Genomic DNA, 21919 nt, shown 5'->3' on the forward strand with positions numbered 1-21919 from the left:
GTTTGATGTTATAATTACACCATTAAAATTCATTTTTTCAGCAAAATATTCTTGATTTCCAAACACACTGAAGAAACTAAAAAACACCTTGAACAGGTAGATGATTTTTGTAAAGTAATTCTTGTAATATATAGCAATTGACTATTGCAATAGTGTTCCCTGTTTAGCAACTGTTTCAAGTACACTGCAATTTAATAAGCAGAAACAATAAATGCTAATTTTGTAGTGCGTGAACTGTCATGAGCTATTCGTCCAGATTAATAGCAATACAATATTGTTTAACTTGCTGTATTCACATTTGTTAACAACAAATGTATTTTGTCTACTTCTGGGCTCTCTCTTAAGTAGTACAGTAGAGTCCCGTTCATCTGAACTAATTGGGACCAGGCCTTGTTCGGATTACCGATTTGTTCGGTTTAGTCGGAATTATGGTGATGCGTTTCTAGAATGAAGTATACCAAGCAGATAAGTAGGTCCACCATTGTAACAAATGGGAACAAGTGTGGGAACAATGGCTCCCTCTCTCACTCACTGCCCTTGGGGTTGAGCATTGTTGAGACCTTTGTAGTGTCTGAGATCAATGGCTCGCAAAGTGCTTGGTTATGTTAGTTATCGATCACTGGCACGTGTAACAGTTGTATTGTATTCGTTCAGGTGTAGTGGTGTATGTATTTTCATCTTGAGTAAACGGAAACATGCAACATTAACTCTCAAAGAAAAACTGAATGCTTTGAAGCGAATACACAATGGTGAGAATATCTAAACTGGCAAAGCAACCATTTATGATTGGAAGAAGAACCGAATGAAGCTTGAACAGTCCTGTGAAATGTCTTTGAGAAAAACACTCGAAATTCGGCAGACTTCTAAACCGTCCCAGTATGATAAAGTGGATGAAACTCTTTACCTTTCGTTTATCCAGGAAAGAGAAAGGCGAACTCCTTTGAGTGGAGCACTGATTCAGGAGAAGGCTGTTTACCTGAACAAGTTAATAAATGGTGATGAGTTTTTTAGTGCAAATTGGATAGATTCAAAAAACGTCATGGAATTCATCAGCTGACAATTACTTGAGAGAAGCTTTCTTCTGAACATGATGCAGCACAGGAATACTTGGGCGAGTTTGAAAAAATAATAAATGTATAATGCTGACGAGACTGGCCTTAATTTTAGGGCATTGTCAACAATAAGCCAGGCATCAAAAGCACAAGACCAAATTACTGGTTTTAAAATGTGCAAAGATCATGTGACTTTATTAGCGTGTGGCAACACTGCTAGTAATCACAAGCTGCCTTTAACGCTGAGCGGCAAATCTGCTAGGCCCAGAGCTTTAAAAAACTGCAACTTGAAGTCCCTGCTCGTACATTATCGTAACCAGAAAAAAGAACAGATGGATGGTAAGCTGTTCAAAGAATAGTTTCACGGCCAGTTTGTTCCCTCTGTTCAACAGTTTTCTAAGGAAAATCATTTGTCTCCCCGTGCAGTCCTTTTGATTGATAATGTGCCAACTCACCCCAGCACTGAGGAATTAAGTGATGTAGAAATTGTGGTGAAGTTTTTGTCGCCGAATGTTACACCACTTCTACAGCCGAAGGACCAGGACATACTGCAAACATTAAAACTGATTTACAGAAAACAATTTTTAAGAATGCTGACCCAATATGATAGCATTCCTTTAGTGGACAAAATAAGAAAGACCAATGGAAGGATGTTGTTTATTGTGCTGCTGAGGCATGGCAGAATATTGCAGAAAATACTCTGAGAAAATCGTGGATAAAACTGTGGACATCTTTTGAATTTTAGGACAACCTAGTTGAAAATGAAGAGGAAAATCTACTACAAATGGTACATACAATCCCCTGGATGTGAAGAAGCTAGTGAAGAGACGTAGATGAGTGGATGGTAGCGGATGGGGCATGTGTCGAGAACCTTACTGATGCTGATTTAGTTGCTGCTGTGATTCAAGACCAGGAAGAAGTGGACTGCTGTGACGGAAGTGACAATGAGCCTGAAAGCGACAAAGAAGAGCTAGTGCCACACAATGATGCAGCAGAAGCCACTGACCTCGCGCTACGTTATTTGGAGCAACAGCCCACTGCTACACCTGCTGATTTGATGTTTATAAGATGATGACACAACTATGCGTCATATAACAGACTGTCTTCATTACACCACAAAAGAATGACTGAGGTTTTGTCATCTAGAAAGTAGGGATAAAATGTCCACTTTTCTTTCATTGTTATGCATTGTTTAAACCTAATGTTTTCTTGCCAATTTTTCCAATACATGTTTATTGTACTGTGTAAATTAAAATGGTGTGTACATACAGCAGTTTTCCATACTTAGACTAACATTTTGCATGTTCGGATTATCCGAATTTTCACATTACCGGGGTTCAGATTAGCAGGACTCTGCTGTATTAGCATTTTTAAGTTATTTTTAAAGCAGTTAAATATCACTACACCTATACTCCATGTACAACATAAAACTATGAAAAACTGGAAAGTACTACATGGAATACAGACAATGGATGAAGTAAGAGTAGTCACTCATTAACACTGTGTAACAGATAGTTTCAGTCGCAGACAGACACATAAACAAAACAAGATTCACTAAGTAGCAACACATCTGAACCATGTCCATCCTTAGAGCCACAACGGTCTGCCACTGTGGCCCCACCACAGTATGTGTGAAAATCATGTATTTGCTATGTCCATTGCCAAAACTTTTCAAAATTCTGTAGGTCATTCAAACTTTACATCAAAGCCCAAAGAGATTTACTTTGTTCTAGTACAAAGAAATCTCTGCTACTCTGATATCGGATTTCACCAAGCATATAAAACTTATTTTTAGTGGAATTATTTTGTTGAACACTTGCTTAGTGACAATTCAAAATTTCAATTATTTGACAAATTGCAGACAAAACTGCTTTCTTTTAAGACACTGATGCTGAAATTAGCACCTTTTCTTTTTACCACAGCTAGCCTACTGAAAGCTTTATTGGAAATGTTTATTTGTTACTGTTCTTGAATTTATATTGGTCTAAATTACAAGTATTTTCAATTTTCAACAAAGGTCTTCATTTAAAATCAGAATTTAATCTTATCTTTGTAACTTACAAAAGACAATGGAAAATCCAGGATGGACTGTAGCAATATAATGAAAAGCATAATTGCTACTCACCATGTAGCGGATCTGCTGAGTCGCAGAAAGGCACAACAAAAATACAGTCAGAATGTTAGCTTTCGGCCAACAAGGCCTTTGTCAAAAATGGACAACATGCAAACACACACACACGTGCACGCACCCATGCCCCCCCCCCCCCCCCCCCCACACACACACACACGTGGCCAGTCTCTGGCAGCTGAAGCCCTTTCATTATATTGTAACTTACACCAGAACTAGCAGATTATCCAGCATTGGCCAGTAGATAGGAAAATGAATTACATTTATGAACAGAAAATAAACAAACTACTTTCATTTGCATTTTTAAACTTAAAAATACAGCACATAAATTATAAAACAAAATCTTTTAAAAATGTATTGAAATATTAAATTAACACGAGACTTGATGATATGCAATATTTTTAGTTTCCCCTCCAGGAACAAGAATAAACAAATTTTAGAGTAAACCCACTCTTGAGCAAGTAACATAAAACAGTCGATACGAGTTATCTCTCTATGTCACAAGCTTCTATTTCCATTCTCAGGTGTGCTGCGGATGCCCTTGACTCAAGTAATTTTCTTTTTCAGATATATACCTATACCAAATATGGTTGAAATTACTAGAAGTACTCAAAGTTATGTAGTAAGTGTCCCCCTTTCCTACTATCAGCCCCATCTCTAGGGGTTAAATGTCACCACAATTATCTCCAAACAGTCTTGCAAGCCCAAAAACAATGGTTATAAACACTAATGTATGTAGCTTGGTTTCAATTATTTTAATATGTCAGCCTCTTCATTCTCACACACGCGCATGCATCCTGAAAATGATTCCGATATCTTCCAATGTGCCATTGCACTCAATGAGCCATTCAAGAGTTACGCTTACATGTTACGACTTTTATACGCCAACTCTGACAACTAAGGCCGTGTCCTAAATGAGCGACAGAAGCGAGCGACTTCTGGATACGTGACACTCCAGTGACAAGCAGCAACATCGGGCGAAAACCTCGGGTGTCCTGTGTGCGAGCGACCATGTCACGCTACAAGATGGCTGCTCGCACCAACCAGCTGTTTCTATAAAACGGTGTCCTTAACATGTAGATTACTGTAGCTGGAGAGTAAGGCTACAGAGTTAGGTTTACTTAAGAAAATAAAGTGAAAAGGAATGCTATGCATGAAATTTACAAAGGGAAGAATCTCCATGGAGAATTTCATAAGTATCGTCAACTACAAAGATCACCAGACAAGTTCTTCGAATACACGTGAATGAGCAGAGGAGCATTCGACTATCTCATCAATAAATTACATATGATTTTTTTTTTACATGATCAAGCACTTTTAACAGCCAATAAATGCGGAGAAATGACTATTACATGACTGACTACGCTAAATACTAACATAAGCGCACAGATTGATACCACTAGAGAGTAGCTAGCTGTCTTGTAGGGGTAGCATATACAGTTAATAATTACATGTAAGGGAAAGGTTCTGGGTTCGATTCCCTGCCATTCTAATATTTTTAGTGACTCAGTTATGGTTTTGAGTACTAAGTTTTATGTATACCGTTTACACTGTATCGCTAAGTATATTTTTAAGGTCTTGCCAAAGAACTTGATTTTCACACACATTTAATTCCTAATAAATTACAATGAACTATTAAATTTTACAGATATTTGATGTTGCAAACGCAATCCATCAGCAGTCAGTGTTAAGACCAAGCATTTCAATTACTCTAAATAGTCTGTAAAAGTAAAACTTACAAAATTTTTGAAAAGAAAGTCAAACGTTTTGTGTAATGATCTGTCTAAAAGCATGGCATAAAAAATTTTAGGTAAATGTTTGGTGCACCTCATTTTCTGTTCATGATTTTGAGCATCATACAAAGGCACATGGAACGTTTCTCTGATCCACTTATTTCTTTTACACAAATCATTTCATAAAATATCTGACTGATTTCTTCCATTTTTGAACTTCAAGTATTATTCGGAAAGCATTATCTTACCGATCCCTCGTTTGCTTCCTAACATACTTTATTCGAAGGAAGCCTTTTTGACATTCAAATACCACACCAATGTATCTCTTTATGTGCAAAATAGCTAGGTCTTGAACAGATGACATTTTTGAAACTTCATTTACAGCAGCTTTTCGTGAAATATTTCAATTTTTCCTCAGCTTATTAATTAAGTTTTTGTTCATTACCCTAATTACATATTTTAAAATTGAGCTTATTCTGTGCTATCTGTGTTTGCTGGGAACATCCTTGATGTGCATCTTGTTTAGATGAAATTATTGTAAGTGTTCTCGAGCTATGCCAGGGACATACATATAACAAATTAGTGTAACATAAAATACATTACAATAGAAGAACGTGGGATATTACAAATTACCTACAATAGAGAGCAACAATTTCAGATTCAAATGGCTCTGAGCACTATGGGACTCAACTGCTGTGGTCATCAGTCCCCTAGAACTTAGAACTACTTAAACCTAACTAACCTAAGGACGTCACACACATCCATGCCCGAGGCAGGATTCGAACCTGCGACCGTAGCAGTCGCACGGTTCCGGACTGCGCGCCTAGAACCGCGAGACCACCGCGGCCGGCTTCAGATTCAAGAAAGAAATTAATATCATTAAGGAATCAATGATAATACATAGAGAATAATGGAGGATAAGCTCAAAAGAGGGTGGATTTTAAAAATGTACAGAAACAGAATCATCAGAACTGAATTTACAACAATAAGACGGAAAGAAAGAAAGTAAGTTTGTATTACATATATTAAAATGATATTAACAATTCGAAATATCTAAGGCTGAAGAAAAAAAATATCAGGAGAATACACACTTAATGCACAACTGTCTGGCACAGCATTCAAAGTAACTAAATGGTAATGCATACACTCTCAATTTAAAATATAAAATGAACATTACCTTCCATACTGTATCCACATACTTCTTTATTTCTGGATGTATATTCTTGCATCTCTTTTGATGTGTAGGCCATATGTTCTCAACATATTTGTAAAACATAGGTCTTTCTTGTAACACCTGCTGGTGCAATGTCTGTGGCAAAAATGATAATTTCTTAGATATATATCTCATATATGCGCTAACTATACACAACAGAAAGGATCACATGGACACTAAATTAACTCACAAAAAGTTTTATGCACTTTGGTAGAACTTCTCTAGTTAAAATGAAGATGAGATAAAAATTTCAGGTGCTGTCACAAGAGAAATGAAAAGTCATTTAGAATTATGTGTGAGAGGGGTAACTCATAGAGGAGTGCAAATGTAATTCACTAGAAGAAAAGAGATAAGCAATGACTGAGGCACTTCAGATTAAATGTTTCCAAACCTGTGCTGGGTGCAGCATTCCTTTTTCCTCAATTTCTTGCCCGAAAATCTGCCTTCCAGAAAATATATACACTGAACAGCCAAAACATTATGACCACTGCCCACAATGACATTGGATGCCGCCTGCTGGTACTGCAGCCACATGATTTGGTAACAAAGTACGCAAGTGGAACAGACATGGATGGGGGATCATCCTAGCAAAGATATGGGCGCAAACGGAGAAATCCAACGAGAAAAATGACTTTGACAAAGGGCAGATTATTGTTACACAGAGCCTATCAACAAGTATCTTGAAAACGGCGAAGCTGGTCAAATGTTCACATGCTACTGTCATGAGTATCTACGGAAAGATGTAGGACAGTGAAACTACCACTAGGTACTAAATGGTTGCACATCCATGACTCTTCACAGAACATAGGGTTCGGAGAAATTGTTTCGCAGAGTTGGATTCTGCATAAACGGCAAAGTGGGTGAAAGTGGATGAATACCAGACAAAAAGAACAAATAAGGAAAATCTCAACTGTTTAGACTAAGAAGAGTTACGACAAGATCCATTCGACAACGAGGATCCAGTGTGAAGAGTAAGCAGCCCTCATATAGATCGCGAGGGCGTGGATGCGGTAACCAGAAATTGATACCAACTGCTGCTCACTGGTGCTGACTACAAATCTGTTCACCGACACCGATGCTGAAACTAACCTTTGACGCTGCCTGCGCCCATGCTGTTCACCAGCGCCGATTCCACACCTGTTCACTAACACAGCCTAAGACTCTACACCGGGTGAGCAAAAGACAATAATTATTCGAATGTAAAGTTAAGGACACTGTTCAATAATAGACTGTTAGTATAGTTATTATGCTCAGAGGTGTTTTTTAATGATCACTAGATCTAAAACTAGAAAGAATATAGATCACAAACAGCAACTAGCAGAACCAGTCACAGCTATTAAAGTGACTAGGGAAATGCCAGTCAGGTCTGAAATTGTAAATTTAATTGAAGCCCAGCGCACAGATTCAGCAGCTGTAAACGCTCAAATTGCTTCTTTAAGAAAAGAGTTGAATGCTAAGTTAGATGAACAGAAAACAGAGTTGAATGCTCAAAATGCTTCTTTGAGGAATGAACTGAGTGTGAGTTTAACTGAAAAACAAGAAGCACGAAGTGCCACTTAAAGTGAAAAGCTTGATGCACAGAGTGCTAATTCAAGTAGAGAAATAGACACAGTGAATACTCAAGTAAATAATAAATTGGACATTCAGAATAAAGCTTTATGATTGTTAAGTGCAAAAGCAGACAAACAAAATAAGGAATTTAGTCAGTTGTGTGAAGGCATGGGAAATTTGAAGACTTAATTTGACATTTTAACCACTAAAAGTGGAAAATTTTAAAATAGATTTGAAGGATGAATTAACCAGCTCTTTAAGTAGCCACGTCAATCAGCTGTTCACTGACTTTAGTCAGACACAGAGTAACCAATTTTAGGATTTGGCAAAGAAACTAGGATTTGATATTGAACATGAATGTAATAGCGTAGAGCCTGAATTGAGCGAAAAACTAGGATCATTTCAAAGTGGCTGTAATGTTACGTTTGATACTGTAATAAATTACACACCTTAAAGGAGAGTGTTGAGAAATGGGATAAATTATTACCAATAGTCCAATTGCAAATTGCAGGTGTTAACACACTATATAAGTTGATAATGTAGAAAGAAATTTTAAAGAGAAACTAGCCACTTCAGACATAATAAATATCAGTAATCTGGATGAACAGGTGGAAGAGATGATAGACAGAAAAGTTGCCGCGAGAGTAACCTCCGACAACGTGTCTCCGATTTTATCTTCCGAACTTAATGATACTAAGAGAGGCATAGATAATTTATGGAAAGAATTCAAATCTTGAATTATTCTGTAATCTATTCTTGAATTCTTAAATATCCTATAATTTTAGTACATAGAAAAATGGATATGACAGTAAAGTAGGAAACTTAAAAGAGAATCACAGATGAACAGTGATCCCTAGTCACGAAATGAAACAAATAAAATATTATTTGAGAGAAAGGTATAATATGATGATACTAGTTAAACCGAGTGATGTCTAGACGACATAAACTGAACAGAGTATTTTATGTGTGTATGAAATATAGTGTAAAGTGATTAACTGAACAACTATTTGATTGTAGTGTATAATTTTCTATTTTTATAGAACATTTTATACCTTTTCTGAAATTTGATGTAAAGGGGAGACTTTGTATTAGTTTTGGAAGACATTGGTAGTAAGTAAAAAGCATAACTAACACCAAACACACACCACATCTTTCAGACAAGTGTAACTGATTCTTCACCATTTGCCGTTCCATACGGGTTGCTAAGATTTTTCTTTGGGGACTTCAAAGGTGACGGTGAGAATGTCCATTCTGTAGGAGACATTTAACACCATACCTCCTCCGGCTTCTCACTAAAGTAGCAGCGAAGTAGGGATCTTGGAGAAGGGGGATGGGAAGGGTTTCCTGTCTTTGGGGCTATCTTCTTTCTCTTCTTCAAACTTGGCAACCTTTTCTACTTTTTCCTTTCTTACTTCTCATCTGAGTACCGGTCTATCTTTCCCTCTTTACATATTCATATACTTCTGTTGCTAAAGTCCTCATTTTCTGTGGTTTCCAATTACCTTCAATTTATTTCATATAAGTAGGCCGAAGAATCAGGATACACAGACACACTTACGCATACACACAATGAAACACGAAGACGCAAACAACGAAAGTACAGATAAAATTGATGTAAGAACCATCAAGTGTTGTAGGGGGAAAGAATGTGCACATAGAGAAATATGCACACATGGCTGTTTATTGTGATGGTTCTACATCGCCTAATTACTTGAAAAAACTATCATGTAGGTATTTATTAATATGTATATATAGGAAATATATGTATAAGAACAATGATGATTCTATATCACATATGTACATAAGGATATAAATACTATGATAATTCAACATTAGGGATACATAAGAAGGAAGTGAGAGTAGTTAAGGAGAGCAAAAGCCAAGGAGGAACTAATGAGCATAAGCCAGGGAGGAACTAATGAGCATAAGCCAGGGAGGAACTAATTGTGATAATTATTCAGGAATGTCAGTCGAACATTGTTCTGATGATCTGTAGGATAGTGGGACAAGTAAACATATGATATATTGAATAATATATATGTGGTGCATAATGAAAGCCTAGGAGTGGAAGCGTAATGGAGGACTCTAGGGGATTAAATGAAGTATTAAGGAGTGAGTGTTAAATGTGAAACAGATTTAGTTTCCAGACAGTATTTAATTATAGTGTACATAAAGATGTAAATGAGGGTAATGAACCATGAGACCTACCCAGGAAGATAAGGAGGGCGCATCCAGCAGGGCAGGTAGGCGGACCTAAGAAAGGCCGACCTATACTGTGCAAACAGGGGCACCAAGGAGGGGAAAGGACAGTATTGTGACAAAAGTCACAAAATTTTGTAGAGATTATTCTGGTAAATTTGGATTCTCCATTCCACTAGCATTGTTATGTTTTATAACAGAGTGTCAGAAAGAACACTCATTTTCCCACAGTTCGTCCAGACTACAAGCTACAGTAGATAAGGAAACTAATATGTACTAAAGAAAAAGCAGTACAGAGAAGTAGAATAAAGAATTTTATAATAATTAAGTGTCTATGACACCTGGAGTTTGTGAATGGAAATCAAGAATGTTATCCACACGGTTCCTAGACACAAAAGTGCTAACTCCAATAGTAGGTGAAATGCTCAGATAGTTATTCTCAAAACAAAGAAAGAAGAGCTAGATATTAAGTACACGATTACTAAAATACTAATGTATACTGATTAAAAAGTGAATTAGCGTTATGGGAGACATTAATGTACATAATAAATATGTATAAAATATAGTGTGTTCGAGCTAAGGGGAGGGATATGTAGTGCCTTGAGAATTTTGGGATAAATTCTAGAGACACTTGGTCTTCCACCATCTTAAACACTCGATATTTTAAGTATGAATGTGGGAGAGTGGAGGTGTATCTACCAACGGTTTTTGTGTGTGCAGGATGGACGAGTATCAGGAGAATACTGGAATCGTGGAGGTCGATCGGTGCAGACAAGTGTTTGCCACTTGTGCCATAGAAGCTGTATGTGATGTACAAGGAGCAAGCATGCGTTACTCCTTGTTGGTTTAATGATTGTAGTGTTTAGGAACAAATGAAATATGATTTGACTAGAGACTCTTAATTCAGGTGTTAGACTTTCTAGAAGCAAGAACTGTCTTTGAATTTCTGGTGGTTATTAAACTCACCACATTGTAAATATACTTAATTGTATCTGATGGTTAAAGAAGCAATTGACTTGCAAGAATTTATATACTTACGTGAGACTTGTGGAAATGGAAATATACCAGAACAGAACTGAAAGTATTATGAGAGCACCTAGTTATTTCAAGAGGAGGGGGGGGGGGGGGAGAGAGAGAGAGAGAGAGAGAGAGAGAGAGAGAGAGAGAGAGAGAGAGAGAGAGAGAGAGAAGAAGAAGAAGAAGAAGAAGAAGAAGAAGAAGTTGTGGAGATCGACGTAGCTACGTATCCAGAGAAGAGGATCAGCTGAACGTTTCAAGTAAGTCAGTTGTAATAAGAGAAAAATAAAGTGCACAATCCAGTTTTGCACTGCTTCTCTTGTTGCCATACCATTATAATCTGGGTCACGATTGGATGCCATCACCGCATATGCAAATAAGCAGAACATAATTTAAGCGAATTACATGGCCTGTGCCTGGACAAGTGATGCCACATACCTCCATAAACCTACCAACAAACTGTTGGATCCCGGATACGCAGAATCAGTGATGTATTTTGTAACAAAGACAGACAGACAAGTTATTAAGCAAGTGATCACAATGATCTGGCTTATCAGTGTAAATCATGATGTAGGATGATGTTTTTACATTTGTCACCCAAATGTGCTACTATTGGTAGCAGTGTGTCTTAAGGAGTTATTATACAAGCAATTAAAGAAATTTTGCTAATGTTCTCTGCTGTAATTGTTCAGTGGTGTCTTGTTAGCACATTTTTGAAAGGAACATGTATTTTAACGATCACAGTGTGTGGTGGTGGTGGTGGTGGTGGTGGCGATGGTGGTGGTGGTGATGGTGGTGGTGGTGGTAGGGAGGGGGACACTAATTTGATAATGATTTGATTTTCTCATCAGCGAAAATGCAGAATTGTGGATACTATATTTGGGAAATATGTGATCTCTTAACGCCACAATTCCCGACATGTTATGTCAACAAACTGTAATTCAAAATGCACCCTTCGAAAACATGTTCGGGACATCACACCTGGTACCTGAATAGGGATTGTCATTTTAACCAACTATTAATCTATCATTCATTTTAGCTTAATTATACTGAATCCAGCCCTGTCTTCGCAGATGCTTCATAAACATATCAATAGTTGTTTATTTTGCCCTATTTTTAATATGGTTTTGTCCATCTTAGTTAATATGTTCACCACTTATTTGTCGACTTCAAAACTCAACACTAATGCTTAACTGTGTCTATTGCTTCAATAACTTTTGATATTGTACAAACTGGCAAAGGTTTTGGTTCATCCCATCTTCCCTTTATTCTTGTTTTCTGTCATCTGTTCCTGCAAAACTTAATAAATTGTCATGGACAGACAGAAGGCAGCAACACCACCATTCAACATATGCTTTGAAGCTAAAGTAGTCACTGTTCTCTCCTAATCGCAATATTTGCTGCCACTGTTCAGCAACAAATCTTTTATTCTCTTGCATGACATTGTCTGTAAGTATCTGATGAAAACAAACTTTGTGCTTTCTTGTGTGGAATCCCCCACACTTCTTGCAAAATGCACAGCATCCGATATCGTTAACTTCCGCATTGTAGTATGAAGGCAGACCATCATTACCTTCCTCCTTGTAGAATGAAGGCAGACTAACCTCTGTACAAGAACTTCCTGTGCTTTCTTGTTTCAGTCATTTTATAATGTCTTAATTGAGTGGCTTGTACACTTGGGACAAAAACAACACCACAGTCATATCTTGTATGCAAGAATAGTTCAAATCTAGTCCTTGTTGTTGTTTTTATTGTAAGTTTTAATTTTACACATCTAGTTCCAGGGGACCAAATTGATGAGCAAATCTCCAAGTTCATGGAACATGTCAGTACATGAAATACCAACATAAAATAAGAGAAAAAAAAAACATTTATGAACCCAATAAAAGATAAACCACAAGTTGATGTAAACGCAGTCAACAATGCAACACAGGAATCAGCTTAATTTTCAAGGAACTCCTCAAAAAACAGATGTTGTGACCCATGAGAAAACTCTTCAGTTTTGATTTGAAAGCACGTGGATTACTGCTAAAATTTTTGAATTCTTGTGGTACCTTAATAAAAATTGATGCAGCAGTAAACTGCACACCTTTCAGCACAAGAGTCGAGGAAGTGGGTTCCTAATGCAGATTGGATTTCTGCCTAGTATTAACTGAGTGAAAACTGCTAATTTTTGGGAATACACTGATATTAGCAACAAGATATGACAGCAAAGAATACATATATATTGAGAGGCCAATGTGAGAACACTCACTCTAACGAACACGAGTCGACAAGATGTTCACAAACTTACACAATTTATTCCCCAAACCGCCAGCTTCTGGGCCAAAAATATACTTTGAAAATGGGAAGAGTTACCCCAAAATATAATACCATACATCATAAGCGAATGAAGATAGGCAAAGCAGACTACTTTTCACTACTAACACTTACTTCAGATACAGCTCCAATAGTAAAAATGGTAGCATTATGTCTTTGAATAAGATCCTGAATATGGGCTTTCCATGATAGTTTACTATCTCTCTGAATGCCTAGAGATTTGAAACGTTCAGTTTCACAAATCACATGCCCATTCTACAAAGTTGAAACATCGGGTTTTGTAGAACTGTGTGTGAAAAACTGTGATAACTGGGTCTTACTGTGATTTAGCATTAGCTTATTTTCTACAACGCATGAACTTATGTCATGAATTGCACTATCTATAACAGTGCCAATGTTGCACACATCCTTTACTACAAAGCTATAGTCATCAGCAAACTGAAATATTTTAGAATCACCTGTAATACTAGATGGCATATGATTTATATAAATGAAGAACTAGAATGGTGCCAGCACCGAACCCTGGGGCACCCCTCATTTAACTGTGCTACACTCAGACCCCACATCACACCCATTCTCAACACTGTGAATAGTGTGACCTATTGGTGTTTGTTGTTAAAGTGCAAGATAAATCAATTGTGAGCTACTCCCTGTATTCCATAATGGTCCAACTTTTGAAGCAATATTTTGTGATGAAAACAAACGCCTTAGTTAAATAAAAAAAAGATACCTAGTGTTTGCATCCTTTTCTGTAACCCATCTGGTACCTCACAGGGAAAAGAGAATATAGCATTTTTGTTAAACCACTTCTAAAACCAAACAGTACATGTGATAGCTAATTATGTGAAATAAAATGATCAATTATCTTTACATATACAGCCTTTTCAATAACTTTAGCACACACTGACAGCACAGAAATAGGTCTAGAATTGTCTACATTATCTCTTGCTCGCTTTTTATAAAGCAGCTTTACTACTGAATACTGTAATCATTCAGGAAGCAGATCATTCTTAAAGGAAAAAATTATAAATATGGCTAAGTACATGGCTAACATGTGCATCACAGTACTTCAATATTCTGCTAGGTACCCCATCATATCCATGAGAGTCGTTAGTCTTCAGTGATTTAATTATGGACTCAATTTACCCTTTGTCAGTATCATAGAGGAGTATTTCAGACAACAGTCTTCGAAAGACGTTTTCTGGGTGAGTTATATAATTCCCTGTAGTAACTAAGTTTTTATTTAATTCACCAGCAATGCTCAGAAAGTGATTGTTAAATACTGCACATATATCTGAGTTATCAGTAACAGAAATATTTTTACTATGAACTGACTTCATACTGTCGATCTTGTGCTGGTGACCGGACACTTCCTTCACGACTGACCATATGGTTTTAATTTCATCCTATGAATTAGCTATTCTATTTGTGTACCACATACCCTTTGCCTTCATAAAAACACCTTGACTACCAAGTGAGTTAAATATAACAGACAGGAAGTGTTATCTTCGGATCACATGAAGTAAATACAACTCACGGACATTTTTCCATTTAAAGCTCTGTGGTGCAGTTGTAACTCACAGGAGCATGCTGTGACTCGGTGTTGTTGTAGATTATGGCCCCAGTAACAAATCATGTTTGTGGCCTACAGTTTTCAAGAGTAGTTATTGACATTTGAATTCGTGAGTTATAAATAACTCACATGACTCAGTCGTATTGGACTTTTCTTATTTTTATTATTTATTTATTATTTAGTTTGACATATTACTTACACAGTAGATTGTTAATCACATACCGTTTTATTTGGATTCTTCAACTCTAATTGCAACAAAAGTGAAACTGAAATATTTGGATCATTCCACTTTGTTTCTCTAACACCTGTGTGCACTGTCCTTTATGAAAAAACACTCTACGCAAAATTATGAGTTGTGATTCTTACATTTACATGCATTTCTTGACAGCTTGCTCTCGTCCAAATTCATTCTTCATATTTTTATAGCACACTGTACACCTACGCCTGGCTGCTCCCATGCTCACAAGTGCATAATCTGCATGTAACACAGTGGATTTGGTGAGAGATGTCCCAGGCTCATCGGCATCTTCTGCATGGGGTAGTCTCAAAGTCACTTCCTCTTTGAATTCTGTGATTGAGATCTTCTTGTTGATGATGTATCGGTAAATCATATGAGCATTTACCAGTGCTGACCCTGTCAACAAGTCAATTGCAAGTTTCCAGTACCATTTCACATCCCGCCTTAGACAATGCGAGTACGACTTCATTTGGTCAGAAAGATCTATGAAAGACTGACTGATTATAGTCAATTATAATTGCTGGTGTTTTCTTTATGCCCTTCCTGGTTTCAACTTCTGCTTCTTCTTCTCCATGAACAATACTCAGCAGCAGAACATACCTATTATCTTTCCATTTCAGTACTACTACACCTGTGGTACTTTAGATTGCTTTGTGTTCCCCCTTCTTCAATTTTTCCTGTACAACATCTTGAGAAATCAGTTTTCTGTTTGATCTTAGAGTACCAACTAAATGTGTTGATTGTTCAAGAAGCTGGAGTGCTAGATGAACACTCGTGTAAAAATGGTCTGTATATAAGATTCTGCCCTCATTTAGTAATCCACTCATAAGGCTCATAGCAACAGAAGTGGCAAGAGGAACACCAAGATTTGCATTCTTGCTACAGTAAACTTTCATATTCCAGGTGAAGCCACCCTTTAGACAAAGTTTGAACAATTAAATTTCGAATTTATGGCGCTTATTCTTTATATACTGAATAAAACTTAAGTCTTCCTCAAAATGGCACAAGTGTTTTGTCAATGCAAACTTCTATCTCCAGTACAACTGCACTTTGAAATCTCTGCAGTAATTTATCAATAAGAGGTTGAATTTTGAATAAGCAGTTTCCCGGTGGGCACTGGTTGTCATCATAAAACTGCCACATACGTAAAAGCAGTTCAAAATGATTGTGTGACATAACACTTTTTACATTGTCGTAATAGAGAATATTTCTTGACCAATAATTTGAGATCCTCGGTTTTACATTTAGTGACATCCATAACAAAAATCCTAAAAATTGTTCATTTTCAGTTTTGCTGACATCAGTCCACTTTGTCAATCTTGAATTAACAGTTACTGAATGACTTTCTAAGACTTGTTTTGCATACAAATTAATTTGTTGATTCACAAATTCTAAAATTTCATTGGTTACAAAATATTTGAAAAAAAAAATCATATGGTGACTTGCATTTGAGAGTTAGTGCAACAGAAGCATTTACACCAGAACTGGAATGAATAAATGTAGATTTTTTCATATTTTTACCCCTAACTGGCCCCCAGACAATCTCATTAGAATTTGTTCTAAATGTGTCATTTTCATCTTCACAACTTTCTGATATTACACTTACTTCAACTGAACCTGAATCAGCTGCAGTAGCTATGGCACTAAGATATTTAGAGGTGCTTTGTTGCCTGGTTTTTACATCTGTGAAGTCTGGTTCTTTGACTGAATGTGGACATCAAACTCTTCTCCCTACCTTCAATGATGTGATTCCATCATCAGAACTTCCAGTTTCACCTCCGGTCTCCTCTGGTAAAAATTCGTCTGGGCTATCACCAAATAAAGACACAGAATCTTCATCACTTATGTCCATAACTTCATCTAAAAGCTGCTTTACATGCCTTTGTTTATCTTCATACCTTTTAAAAGAGATTTTCTTCTGCCACAATACCACTTTGTTAAGGAGCAAACAACAATGAATAAAGACTGTAGCAACAATGCAGGAAAGCAATAATGGAACTGTACACAAATAATGCTGTGGAATGAAAAACCGACAGCAAATGACACACCTGGTACCTTTATTCTGCGACCATGTGAGTCATACGTAACTCACACAAAATTTTTTAAAAAGGTACTGTTGTTGTTGTTGTTGTGGTCTTTAGTCCTGAGACTGGTTTGATGCAGCTCTCCATGCTACTTTATCCCGCACAAGCTTCTTCATCTCCCAGTACCTACTGCAACCTACATCCTTCTGAATCTGCTTAGTGTAGTCATCTCTTGGTCTCCCTCTACAATTTTTACCCTCCACGCTGCCCTCCAATACTAAATTGGTGATCCCTTGATGCCTCAGAACAATGTCCTACCAACCGATCCCTCCTCCTAGTCAAGTTGTGCCACAAACTTCTCTTCTCCCCAATCCTATTCAACACCTCCTCATTAGTTATGTGATCTACCCATCTAATCTTCAGCATTCTTCTGTAGCACCCCATTTCGAAAGCTTCTATTCTCTTCTTGTCTAAACTATTTATCGTCCATCTTTCATTTCCATACATGGCTACACTCCATACGAATACTATCAGAAACTACTTCCTGACACTTAAATCTATACTCGATGTTAACAAATTTCTCTTCTTCAGAAATGCTTTCCTTCCCATTGCCAGTCTACATTTTATATCATCTCTACTTCAACCATCATCAGTTATTTTGCTCCCCAAATAGCAAAACTCCTTTACTACTTTAAGTGTCTCATTTCCTAATCTAATACTCTCAACATCACCCGACTTAATTCGACTACATTCCATTATCCTCATTTTGCTTTTGTTGATGTTCATCTTATATCCTCCCTTCAAGACACAATCCATTCAGTTCCACTGCTCTTCCAAGTCCTTTGCCGTCTCTGACAGAATTACAATATCATCGGCGAACCTGAAAGTTTTTGTTTCTTCTCCATAGATTTTAAAACCTACTCCAAATTTTTCTTTTGTTTCCTTCACTGCTTGCTCAATATACAGATTGAATAACATCGAGGAGAGGCCACAACCCTGTCTCACTTCCTTCCCAACCACTGCTTCCCTTTCATGCCCCTCAACTCTTATAACTGCTATTTGGTTTCTATACAAATTGCAGCCTTTCGCTCCCTGTATTTTACCCCTGCCACCTTCAAAATTTCAAAGAGAGTACTAAAATGCCATATTTTCACTTTATTTGCATTTAACAAGTTTTCTTGGAGCAAACTAAAGTAGGATATGGAAAAAAAGTAAATGGCCCCTAGGGGTCGGTAACCCGACTATACCATGGCAATCAATGTATTAAGCACCTTAAAATACTGTAGCTCGAGTGTGGTTACTTCTAACATTTTGATATGATTCCCACGTTGTTCTACATGATATACCTATCCCACTAGTCAGCCACCCAGGCTGCCTTTTACTGCTAGTACCCCGTTAGAATGTTCTAATGGAAAGCAACTTTCAAGGTTCATGAAAAATATGTTAACGAAAGCATTATACTTGTCATCTATGTTATCGGCGTGAGCAGAGCCGGAGGAGAAGTGGTAGAGGGAAAAGACTAGAGTTCAGTGAGAAGAGGCCAGACACATCCTGCAATTGTAATCCCTGATATGGGCCGATGTTGCGGGAGATGGCTCACCGTGTCAGGGAAAAAGAGACAGTAACCTGGATGTTTAGGTGAGCTATGAATATGCGCAGTACAACTGACAAGCAGTTATTGTCGCCTGATCCACATTGGAGAAACCCCAGCTTCCATGAGAAGGCTGTTTACAAGGCTCGTTTGGAAAGCTCCCGTTGCAAGTTAAAACTCCAATGTGGTGGACAGGATCCAGCATCTGCAATGTTGCTGGTGATGTTGAACTATATGCCAGGCTCCATAGTCAAGAGGGGACTGTACAAGGGCTTTGTACAGCTGCAACAGTGTAAGTCGATCTGAATCTCAGTCAGTATGACTCAGACATTGAGGAATGTAAAGGTGCTGCCAGCACTTTTGCTTAAGCTGATGAAGATGGGGAAGCCAAGTTAAGCAGTTGCCGAAAACCAGCACTAAAAACTGATAAGAGTCCGCTACGTTAAGGAGATAGTCAACATGATATCATTGTGGGTGCAGGTGAACAGTAAGTCGACAAAAGTACAAGACGCAAGTCTTGGCACCTGAAAACTGCAAGCCTTGGATGAGGGCCGATGACTGTGCATTTGGTACGGCGCCCTGAAGTCGACGTTCAGCCACACCAATAGTAGATGAGCAAAAGAAAATACAAAAGTCGTCAGTGTATAAGAAGGGTGATATTGAGGACCGCACGGCTGCTGTGCGACCGTTAATGGCCATTAAAAAGAGTGTGACGCTCAGCACATAGCCCTGCAGGACCCCATTCAGTTGGTTATGGGAGGAACTGTGTGAAGCACTGACTGAACTCAGAAGGTGCAGAGTGACAAAAACTTCTGTATAAAAATTGGGAGAGGCCACTGGAAACCCCACTCATGCAATGTATCAAGGGTGTGTTGCTGCCACTCCAGGTAATCAAGCTGTCAGTGGTGGAGCGACCTTGGTGAAAACTGCCCCGGGATGGAGTCAGAAGGTCCCCAGGCTCGAGGAACCACGACAACTGCTGGTTCACCGTATATTTGATCAGCTTGCACAGAATGTTGGTGAGGTTAATAGGGTGATAGCTATCCATATCTTGTGGGTTCTTATCATGTCTTAGCTCTGGAATAATGCTATTATGATAGAAATTTGCTATCGCTCCCAATGTGGTTGAAGATGGCAAAAAGGTGGCACTGGTTATCAACTGACAAATGTTTAATCATTTGGCAATTGATGTGATCTGGCCTAGGTGTTGCGTCCGGACAACACTGAGAAATTCCCACTCACTGAAAGGAACATTGTATAGCTCAGGGCGGCAGTAGTAAAAGATTGCTTTAAGGTACAAAAGGTAGTGTGGTAACTCTCGAATGTAGAGGTACGAGCATAATGCTTGGCAAAATGCTCTGTGACTGCATCTGGATTGGTATGTACAGCTCCATGTGAGGAAATTCCAGGTACACCTGCAGGAGTCTGATAACCGTAAGGGCGTCTGAACTTAGTCCAAAACGGGGAAGGATAGGTTCGTGTTCCAATGGTGGAGACATCCTGTTACCAGCACTCCTGCTTCTGTTTTTTGATTAGTTGACAGATCCGGGCATGGAGTCGTTTGAAAGCAACATGGTGCTCCATTGATGAGTGGCACTGATGACATTGTAGGGACTGCCTACAATCCCCAATGGGCACAATGATTTTCAGCTACCACCAAGGCACTGTCTTCCACCGGTGGCAACCTGAGGACTAAGGGATCACCGACTGAACTACAGAAACAAGAATTGTAGTAAAATTCTGGATCACCACATAAATGTTACCATGCAACAGGGGCCCAATGGTGATAGCAGAGGAGAAAGTGTCAGAGTCAGCTTTCATAAGAGCCCATCTGGGCAAGTGCCCTGTGAGTGACGCCAGGGGTGTGACAGGAAGAGCAGAAAGTGGTCACTACAACACAAGCCGTCATGAGCTCTCCAGTGGTTAGACGATAGAAGGCCACGACTGCAAACTGAGAGATCAACGGCAGATTGTGTGTCACGTGCCACGCTCACGGCACCTGTATTTAGGAGACAAAGGTCGAGTTGCGGTAGTAGATTCTCACCATCTCTACCACGGCCAGTAAGCTTGGTTCCACCCCCCAAAAGGGTTGTGGACATTAAAATCACCCAGAAGTAGACAAGGCGGGGGGGAGTTGAGAAATTAGTGCAGCAATCAATAGATCTTGTGGTACTTCTCCATCTGGGGGAAGTTACATGATGCAGATGGTAGTTTCCTACCTTGATAGCCACAGCTTCTGAAGGTGTTTGAAGGAGCACAGGTTCGCTGTATACAGAGGTAAGGACATAGATACATACTCTATCTGACATCCTGTTACACGCATTACGATTTTGATAGCCACAAAGGATGGGGGTCCGCACTGCTAGAAACCAGGTTTTCTAAAGGGCAACACAAAAGCCATATATAATGCTTAAGAGTTGTCATAACTCCGCAAGATGGGGAAAATAAGCACCACAATCATACTGAGGGATGACACTTTCAGTAGCCTGGGAAGGCATGAAAGAACCAACGAGGCAGCATACACCTCAGAATCATCTGCAGCCACCAGCTGAGTGCTGGTGGCTATGACCATCGCTGCCGAGATGTCAGCGAGATTGAGGTCCTTGGGGGTGCTAAAATTTCCATCTCACACTGAGTCCCTAAACTGGTAGAGAGTGGTGTGGATGCTACCATAGTTACTTGTTTCTTAGCAGACTTCTTCTTCATCTGTTTGCCCTCTCGCTTCTCTTTACGTGCTGGCTGGAAGACAAATGTACATGTTTCTTTGTTCTAAGATGCTACGTCCCACAGCTGAGTCCTAAAATTCTTATGCCTATTTTTTTTCAGAAGTGGGCTTCATCAGATGATATGCAATACCAATAATCGAAAATTCACTACACATTTATATGCAGAAAAAAAAGCTGTTTCAAACTATCTCTAATTAAAGAGTTCGCCTGGATAAAATTTGTTGAAAAGCATTTGTGGTGTCGCCCAAAAAAATGAGGTCCCATGGCAAACCATGATGGAATCAGAAGAAAGGAAAGACGCTGCCTGACGCAGCAACAACAAATGAGAGATGTCGGTGTAGACACATTATCAAGACGTTTTATACGTCACCACTGATGTAAGAGTACTTATGCTGACATAAGTGCAGTACCAGTCAATTATCGCTTATGATGACAGCATTGTGTTACACCAGATCCAGCAGTTCGAATTTTACCCTATTACAAGTCAGAACAGTGTATCAATGTTATAGTCAGCTGTACCTTGATGTAAGATTTCATTCTGTGTATAACCATGTG

General features: G+C 38.4%; 1 protein-coding gene across 2 annotated transcripts in view; it reads right to left on the bottom strand.

The window, feature by feature from the left end:
* The window catches only part of LOC126278182 (little elongation complex subunit 2-like), a 213881-nt gene that overhangs the window by 145383 nt on the left and 46579 nt on the right, over window positions 1-21919 (bottom strand). For both annotated transcript variants that reach the window (XM_049978091.1, XM_049978092.1), the window contains one exon: window positions 6091-6222. In XM_049978091.1, the coding sequence (XP_049834048.1) occupies window positions 6091-6222 (132 nt within the window). The remainder of the gene's footprint in view (window positions 1-6090; window positions 6223-21919) is intronic.

Source organism: Schistocerca gregaria, chromosome 6 (assembly GCF_023897955.1).
Source record: "Schistocerca gregaria isolate iqSchGreg1 chromosome 6, iqSchGreg1.2, whole genome shotgun sequence".
NCBI lineage: Eukaryota > Metazoa > Arthropoda > Insecta > Orthoptera > Acrididae > Schistocerca > Schistocerca gregaria.